General features: G+C 52.8%; 1 protein-coding gene and 1 long non-coding RNA gene across 4 annotated transcripts in view; one reads left to right on the plus strand and one right to left on the minus strand.

Annotated features, from left to right (window-relative positions):
* The window catches only part of XYLT1 (xylosyltransferase 1), a 317,608-nt gene that overhangs the window by 295,524 nt on the left and 13,304 nt on the right, over positions 1-8,780 (plus strand). The window contains exon 13 of the mRNA XM_027098118.1: positions 2,949-3,267. Within this exon, the coding sequence (XP_026953919.1) occupies positions 2,949-3,267 (319 nt within the window). The remainder of the gene's footprint in view (positions 1-2,948; positions 3,268-8,780) is intronic.
* The window catches only part of LOC113615579 (uncharacterized), a 300,491-nt gene continuing 292,383 nt past the window's right edge, over positions 673-8,780 (minus strand). For 2 of the 3 annotated variants that reach the window (XR_003431055.1, XR_003431053.1), the window contains one exon: positions 4,986-5,970. This is a non-coding gene — a long non-coding RNA (uncharacterized LOC113615579). Of the gene's footprint in view, positions 2,602-4,985; positions 5,971-8,780 lie in introns of those variants that run through there. The other variant, XR_003431054.1, reaches the window with a different exon arrangement.

An 8,780-nucleotide genomic window follows, 5' to 3' on the forward strand; every position in this document is an offset into this window, starting at 1 on the left:
TGCCTTTTCTCAGTTTGGGTGTCTCCCCAGTCCCCAGCTTCTCATCTCTGCAGTCCCTGCAGAGATGAAGGCGTTGAGAGGCTCTAGTAGGGAAGTCAGGACCTGCTCCAAAGAGAACAGGCTCTGTCCTCCTGAAAAAACAGAGGAAAAGAAAACAGGGTTTTTTTTCCTGAAAACCCTTTGGTGGGCATCAGGGAGAGGTGGGCCAGACTCCTTAAGGAACTCGAGAACGAGAAGCTCTGCTAAGTATAGCAAGATAGGACATGTGCTCCAGGCGTGCTTCTCAGCTTTCTCTCACCGGTTCCCCTCCAGACCAGAGTCCAGCCCCCCAGCTTCCTGGGGCATTGGGAACTAAAGGAATGACTTTCTCGTACATGCAAGTCAAAGCATATTTTTGGTTCAACTAGCTTTCTCATTGCTTTTTGTTTTTTTAATTATCTTATTTATTTATTTTTGGCTGCATTAGGTCTTCGTTGCTGCGCACGGGCTTTCTCTTTGTTGTGGTCGGCGGGCTTCTCATTGCAGTGGCTTCTCTTGTTGTGGAGCACGGGCTCCAGTAGTTGTGGCTTACGGGCTCATTAGTTGTGGCTCATGGGCTCTAGAGCGCAGGCTCAGTAGTTGTGGCTCACGGGCTTTAGTTGCTCAGTGGCATGAGGGATCTTCCCGGGCCAGGACTCGAACCCGTGTGCCCTGCATTGGCAGGTGGATTCTTAACCACTGCGCCACCAGGGAAGCCCTCCCATTGCTTTTTAAAGGGCAGGCACATATACACGGTCTTTCTTCCTCACTCAGGACCACACATATTAGAAAGTAACGTGCTGATTATCCAGGCTCTCCTGGTTGTCTCCGAGGGTGACAGCCACCATCAAGCAAAGAGGAAGCATTGTCATCTGAATGCTACGTTGTCTTATAAGGAGGTTTCTTCTAATCCTGGTGATCTTGGCTATAGCAAAACCTGATTTGGTAAAACACGACCTACCAGAATCATTAGCCAGTCTTTTCAAAAAAATATATTCTTGTGTTTGGCAATGAAATAAGCCATGAGTGGGAACTTCCTCAAGATAGAAACATCTAGCTTCTTTCCTTCAGTCCAAATGTCTAGACTTTCTGCTTCCCCATCTTTAAGCCCTGGGAAACAGTCACTGTCTCTCTTGTTCATACATTACTTTACTGTTTACAAAGCACGTGAACTTCTACCTGAGCCTCGTGCCAGGTAGAAGTGAGTCTAATTGCTGGAAGGGTGAGTATCCCCATTTTGCAGATGGGGAAACCAAGTCTGCAAAAGACTAGCTCCCAGATGGAAAAATAAAATAAAAAACAAAAGCATTCTTTTAGCTTCCTGCTGCTGTATGAGCCTCTTGGTAGAGTATCGTAATGACAAGAACGGGCTTTGGAGTCAGCCAGCCCTGGATTTAACTCCAGGTCTGTCTCTAAACTACAGCTGCTTCCGTTTCCTCATCTGTAACATAGGGATGATAAAATCCGCCCTATAGTTGTGTGTGTGTATTGTGTACTAATAATGCCAATGATAATAATCCTAGCTAAACTTTCCCAAGTACTTAGAATATGCCAGGCACCATTTTAAGCACCTCACATGAGTCAGCACGTTTAATCATCACAAACAAAGCTACGAGGACGGTACTGGTTCTCCACGCATTTTATTGATGAGGAAGAAGTAACACACCTGGTATGCGGGACATGGGGATTCAAACCCAGACAGCCTGACTGCTGTCCCCGAGCTCTGGCGTGAGACCCCAGTGCTCAGCAAGGCAGAGCCGTTTTGGGAGCCAGCTGGACCTCCCACCCCACCCCACTCTGGTCCCAGCTTCGTGGTTTCCAGGACTCCTTGCTGTGGGCCGTTCATGCCCCACATCTTGGACCGAAGCAGAGATCCAGGTCTTATACAGAGTTCATGGTGGGCATTCAGCAGCCAAGGTGGGGCTGCTCGCCAGGCTCTGAGGTCCACAGACCCGGGTTCCAGCCCTGGCTCTGACTCTCATCACCTGTGTGATTTGGGGAAAGATGCTTTGCATCTTTAATGAGCTTTAATGAGGCTTTGCATCCTCTGTTCCCAATGCCTGGAATTCTCTTCTCCAGGATCTGCACGTGGCTTCTTCCTTCCCGTCAATCAGTGCTCAGCTCAGATGTCATCTCCGCAGAGAGGTCTCCCCGGCCATCCCAGCTAAAATGAACACCCTTGTCACTCTCTAACCCAGGAATCAGCAAGCTTTTATTGTAAAGAGTTAGATAGCAAATTTTTCAGCTTTGTGGGCCATATACAATCTCTGTCTCAGCTACTCAGCTGTGCTGTGGTAACGGCCATAAACAATATGTATCCAAATGGGCATAGCCATGTTCCAGTGAAACTTTATTTACAACAGGTGGTGGCCGCATTTGGTCCAAGGGCCGTAGTTTATCAAGCCCCTGCTCTGACTCGACACACCCCATTTATTCCCTTCATGACACTTATCACTTTCTGGAATGACCTGATTTATTTACTTCTTTCTTTCTTTCTTGTCATCATTCTTCCTCCCCTGGATTGCAGTCTCCTTCATTGTCTGGTCTGCTCCACTGCAGAATAGAGCCTGGCACTTAATAAATCTGTATCAAATAAATAAATGAATGAATGCCTTGCAGATGTAGATGTTTCGTAAATATGTGTTGAATGAATTATCGTCTGGCCTATAGAAAGGGCTCCATAAATACATGCTGAATGAATAGGTGAATGGACCATGCCCTGCACAAAGTGGGCTCGTACCTGTTGAAGGAATGTCCTCGTAGGCTCAGTTTCTTTGTCTGTACACTGGGAGTGCTAAAAGAACTTCCTCGTGAGATTGTCCCGCGAACTGAATGGTGCTACGCAGTGCCCAGCACAGTGCCCAGCACACAGTAGTAGGTGACCGGTCCATGGCTCTTCTAATGATGTAATTGTTCCCTTTGGCTTTCAGAGGAGGCATTGAGGCTGCACAACGGGCCCCTCCGCAGCGCCTACATGGAGCAGAGCTTCCAGAGCCTGAACCCCGTCCTCAGCCTGCCCATCAACCCCGCCCAGGTGGAGCTGGCTCGGAGGAACGCCGCGTCCACCGGCGCTGCACTGGAGCGCTGGCTGGACTCGCTGGTGGGCGGGATGTGGACCGCCATGGACATCTGTGCCACAGGCCCCACCGTCTGCCCAGTCATGCAGACCTGCAGCCAGACGGCCTGGAGCTCCTTCAGCCCTGACCCCAAGTCGGAGCTGGGCGCAGTCAAACCCGACGGCCGGCTCAGGTAGCACCGGGCACGTGGGGGCCCCAGCGGATCTCAAAGGGGAAGCAGCCAGAGGGCCAGTGGGAGCCGGACCCTGGGCTCCCACCCCCGGGGGTGGGGGGTGCCTTTTGTGAGCGGGGCTCTCCTGGCCGTCAAGTGACGGGAGGGAAGGTTTGGAGGCCGAAGCAGGTTCTGCCAGCCACCTGACCCAGCAGGCCGGCTCCCGGGGGTGGGGATGGCTCAGTCCCAGCACCGTGGTGGTCTTACCGCTTCTGATTGATCCTCGAGTGCTACAGGTTCCTTGTCTTCCCCTCAATGACCTGACCGCCCCCCCCCCCCCCCCCCCCGCCAAGCGCTCCCACAACTTTTATTTTGAGCAGCAGAGCTTTGTTGACTAAGTCGTAGGCGGAGGGAGGTCCCGGGTGAGGAGGAAATCCAGGCTGCTCTGCTTGAAGCTGCGAGTGTGAGATTCCTTCTCAAAGCTCAGCCCACCGGGCAGTCCCTTGCCAAGGGCGTCTCCTAAGGTACCTCGTCAGAACCCAAGGGCTCTACAAAACCTAGTTTGAAAAGCACTGCCCAGAGGGGGGGTTTGCTCTCCAGCCCCGCCCTTCAGCTCCTCTGGGCCAGGAAACCCTTGTGCCAGCCCTGAAGTGACAGGACACTAAAGTCACGCTCTCGTGGGCCCGTCCCCAGGGAGGCCTCCCACCAGCCCTTCTCAGGTTCAGCCATCCTCCTTCGTAACTAGATGAGCCGGAGAGCCTTCTGATGTGCCACGGCCAAGGTCCACCCAAACTGTGACCGCCAGACATCCTGGGCTCCAGGCCACCCTCCTTCGAGGCAGAAATTGGGCGATGCTCATGAGCGTGAGGGTCAAACCCCCAGCCGTTCGTGGGCGAGGAGATCAAGACCATGACCCCTCTGGGCCTTGACAGTGGGAACTTTGGGGACCATGAAACGCATAGAGATCCTTGGGAGCAAAACTCCTGAGCTGGTCAGTACAGCAATACCTGTCACGTGCCTGAGCCCTTTGTTCTGAGGACAGGTGTTTGGACCATTTGTGAATCGCACACTCGGTGCTGCTGGGAGCAACCAAACTGCATGGAACAGACTTTTCACGGCCAGGAAAGAGCATTTTAGATTTAGTTTTTAAATTCATGCCCTTTCTTATCCAAGGTGCCAACAGGCCCATCTGACACGCAGTGTAAAAGTGGGACGCTTGAGTATCTGGTTGTTTGAAGCCTAAAGAACAGTGTTATTCAAATTGCTTGAGTTACTGGCAACGCAAAGGGTTTCCTTGCCATGTGTACATCGGAGGGCTGCCCTGCTCATCCGGAGACCCCTCCCCGGAGGCCCCCTCCTCCGCTGATCCCACCCTCCCCCCAAGGACAGGGTTCTCTTGGAAAAGTCCTTCCCACGGAGAGCTGGTCCTTGGCGATTCCCCTCCAGTGTGGGTTTGAAGGTACCGCCATTTGCTCCCAGTGACCTGTCAGCTGTCGCCCCCTACTCACACCCCCAGCCCAGCAAGGCAGAATGTCCTATGGGCCATGGAGGATATAGAGAAGGGACACTTTAGATATTTATTATTTATATGTTTTAGTCAATGACTAATTAGTAGGTGCTGTTTTTGCAGCTTGTCAATTACGTTATCTTACTAACTGAAGCTGCCTTTATTCACTAAAGGCCCCTCCCCCCACCCTTCCACTCCCTCCCCCTCTCATCCTCCAGCCCCTCATGTCTGTCTCTTTCTGTCTCTCTGCTGCTTTATCTGTCTATCTGTCTATCATCTCTGTCTCTGCCCTGCGTTCTCCGTGTCCTCAGTGGGAAGCAGGGGACTTGGACACCATGAGGAGAACGCCTCAACCAGCATCATCCACTGGCCAGAAGTGGGGTGTCCTTGGGAACAGTGGCGCCTCGCTCTTCCCCATGCAGGGTGTTAGCGTGACTCAGCCCTCCGGCTCTGGGGGTGTTGTTGGAATTCCTGAGCCATCCCCGCCACCCGCCCCCAGCACAGGGACGCAACAGGCCAGCGACTTGCGGAGGGAGGCTGTGCCGGCTGCAGAACCTGGGGCGTCCCCGCTTCCTCCATCACTGCCCTCCCGCAGCCAGTCTAACCGTGGGCCTCCATGTGAGGGAAAGCAGGCTCCCTCCACGCCCTGGAGGAAAAGATATCTATTTTAGGAAGATGGTAGGGGGTCAGACCCAACCAGGAGAGCCCAGGAGCTGGCCCAGTGTTTCCAGGGACCTCGGCGTGGCTTTCTCAGAAAGCCCACGTGAGCTCCACATGGGTTCGCAAGTTCTGCGGGAGCCAAGAGGCCCGTGTCACATCCACTTCCTGCCCCCGGCCTCTGCCTCTGGCCAGGGCCTCCCTGAGCCTGTGGAAGCCGCCCGGGGAGCCGCCCTTTCACCCTTCTCGCCACTAGGGCCCTGTGTGTCATTTGTGATGGTTTTGGGGGCTCTGCCCTGGCACGTCCCTGCGCACCCATGAGCCTGCGACTCCTCGACGGGGCCCCACCTGCACCCTGATATTGCTGACTCCTGTTCCATCCGGGAACAAGTGGAGAAATGGGAGAGCTGGCTTACTCTGGGGACGGCCCCCACCCCCACGGCCCAGGCCCCATCCCCTACTCACCGCCAGGAGACTGGGAAGCTCAGGGGCCTCATGGGATGTTCCTCAACATCCTCTGTTTTTGAACCAGAGAATCGCTTTGAAGATGTTACATTTGGCTTTAAGGAAAAAAGGGAGAATTTCAAACAAAGCCCAGGATGATTTGAGCAAAGGTGATGTTTTCCCAGGAGAAATAGTTTAACTCATTTTTGTAATCTACCTGAGGATGATTTATTAGTTAGAGGCCATTGGTCAGGCAACCTTGAGCTGTGGCTGCCTGAGGGTTTCAAAACCTGAGAACATGGTCTCTGGAAATCCTATTAAAGAAGCAAAGTGACTGTGGGCTGAGTCACTGACCAGGTCCTCGGACTTCAGGAGGGCTTAGAGGTGGGACGTGGGCTTGGGGGAGAAGGACACATTGAATAAGCTGCAACACTCTGTCCAATTTCCCATTCACCCCTGTGACGTTCAGGTGGAAACCACGCTCAGGAGGCAGGCAGCCTTCCTGAGTCCCGCTTCCCCGACCATGTGCAAGGCGGTCTGTCTCCAAGGAGGGCACGAGCATTTCCTAGGACCCCCATGTTCTCAGAAGTGCAGATGCTCCTCCCTTTGGAGAAAGGCCGTTCTGATCTCATCAGGAATCATTCCGACTTCATTTGCCATTGTTAGTTTAACTTTCAAAATGCCAGTGGAGTTGAGAAGGAATGAGCACGCCGCCCCAAAAGGGCAGATTACAGCTGCTCTGGGCACATGCCAGGACTGGGGGGGACCATGCTTCCTTCCGGTTCTCCAGTTTGCAGGTGCCAGGAGGATGCTGGCTGGAACCTTGATCTCTTTGCCAAGAGGGTGCAGGGGAAAGGAGGGCAGTAGCTGCTGGGTGTGGGGCCTGAGCAAAGATCCCTTTCGTAGCCAAGTTCACTGGGGACTCAGGACACACTCCTCCAGCAGCACCCAAGGGGGCTGTGCTAGAAACAGCTGTTAGCAAACACCTGCCAGATAGAAGCCACACCCTCTGGCAGGGGTTACAAGTGGCTATAGGGCCCAGAACACTAGCATAGATGAGTGACGCCGTTGGTGTAAGACGTTAGGGAGTGGTGGGGACTGTAGTCTGCAGTGTGCACATGACACAGACAAAAAACTACAGCTGCATCTCAGCTCCAGCCTGAGTTGCATGTGAGAATACGGGCACAGTGCAGCAGAATCATCTAACTTGGTAAGGGAAGCCAGAAATCCATATTTTTATAGGAAATGTGATTTTGAAATGTTGGCATTTTTTTCTTTCCAGAGTGTAGGCAAAGAGAAACCTCACAGTTCAGCCTGTGCGCTGCCAGCAACCCCTGCTCTCTGGAGACGCGGTTTGAAAGGAAGCTAGGCTTGTCCCCGTGGGGGAGGGAAATGACACCACTAGGAAGGGGCAAAAAACTAACAGCTCATGTCCAGCTCCGAAGGGAATGGGGACCTCTTACTAGTCATTCCCGTCCCAAAGAAATGGTCCCTCAGAGGAGAAGTGTCTCATAACTGGCGTGTTCAGCTCTCCTGGTCTCAAGACAGTTTGTACTGAAGGGAAGATGGCACAGAATCTGCAGACCCCAAGAGCTGCCCCTTAGACGTACGGAGGTCCACATTGGCCTGGTCCCCGCCTTCCAGAATTCCATCCTACCAGGCAGAGAGGTCCAGGATGTGTTTCAGGAGGAGGGGTTGGCGTGTCAAACAGCCCGGCTCTCTCCAGATCCCAGGTTTTAGCAGCCATCTTGCCACATGTCCGGAAACATCTTCGGAAGCCGTGCTCACGGGAGGTCCTCTGCTTCTGCCTCACTTACCTTACTATGCCCATGGGTCAACCACAGGCGCTACCTCATGTGTCTGCTGAGAAGTTTACCGGGGTGGGGGTGGGGGGATAAAGGTGTCCAAAATCTGCTGGAGCTAAATGCATAATCTATGCAAGTTCTGTCTTTCTCTTTCTTTCTCTCTCACTCTTTCAGAAGTATTACTTTTTTTACCTGGCAAACAAGATACTGTACAGACCCCTCTTAAGACTGAGGAGGGCTTTCACGTGCCACCTGCGTCTGCCCCTCACGTTGTCATTGGTTCTGTCCTTGCCAAGCCCCAGGCAGCGAGAAGGCAGCCCTCTGTCGCCCTCCCCTTGGCTGGGAACGCTCCAGCCGCCTCTGCCTACACACCCCGCGGGAAAGCAGGTTCTGCACCTTGCCACCTCCGTTCACAGCTCCATCCTCTCCACCCCTCATTTGCCTCCCTATCCTTCCCTTCCCCCACCCCCAAAAGCCGTAGGTTTCTCCTTTTTGAAATGAGGCCTTAAAATTATTTTGGGAAAGCTAACCACCCTCCCCCTCCCATTTCCACCAACATCCGAGAAGAAAGAGCATCTTGAAGCTCTCAGGGCAACCTCCTAAGCCAGGGGCTGCCAAGCTGTAGCTTGCAGATGTGATAGAAATGGTGTCTCTTGTCGTCCTGAAGAAAAATTTTCTGTTTTTCCTGTGGGTAACATGAAGGCTTGGGTGCTCATCTAAACCTCAACCAACTCCCGAAGCACTCTCCTAGAGCATATCGCCACTGCGATGGGCTGCCGACGTGGGCTTTCCAGCCCTCCCCCGACCCCCGAAACTTGGTGACTTTAGGTACTTCATTCATGGGTAAATCAGGAGAGTTTCTCAATATATCTCTTCATCCTTCCTGCCTGGAAAGTGATAGCATTAAATAGTCCCAGCGGATGGCTCATGTTCTCAAAGGGATCACACTCTACCTACTTTCAGAAGCCCCCCATTTCCCTGCCATCGCTCCAGGGCTGATGGAGGCCAAAGACAACCCCAGGGTTTTCATAGGAAATTCACTGGAATTGAGCGCAATCGTCTTTGTCGTCCTTTGTCTATATATATATATATATATATATATATATATATATATATATATA

The sequence above is a fragment of the Aethalodelphis obliquidens genome, unplaced genomic scaffold (genome assembly GCF_003676395.1).
Source record: "Aethalodelphis obliquidens isolate GAN/ISIS:26980383/991018 unplaced genomic scaffold, ASM367639v1 scaffold120, whole genome shotgun sequence".
Classification (NCBI taxonomy): Eukaryota; Metazoa; Chordata; class Mammalia; order Artiodactyla; family Delphinidae; genus Aethalodelphis; species Aethalodelphis obliquidens.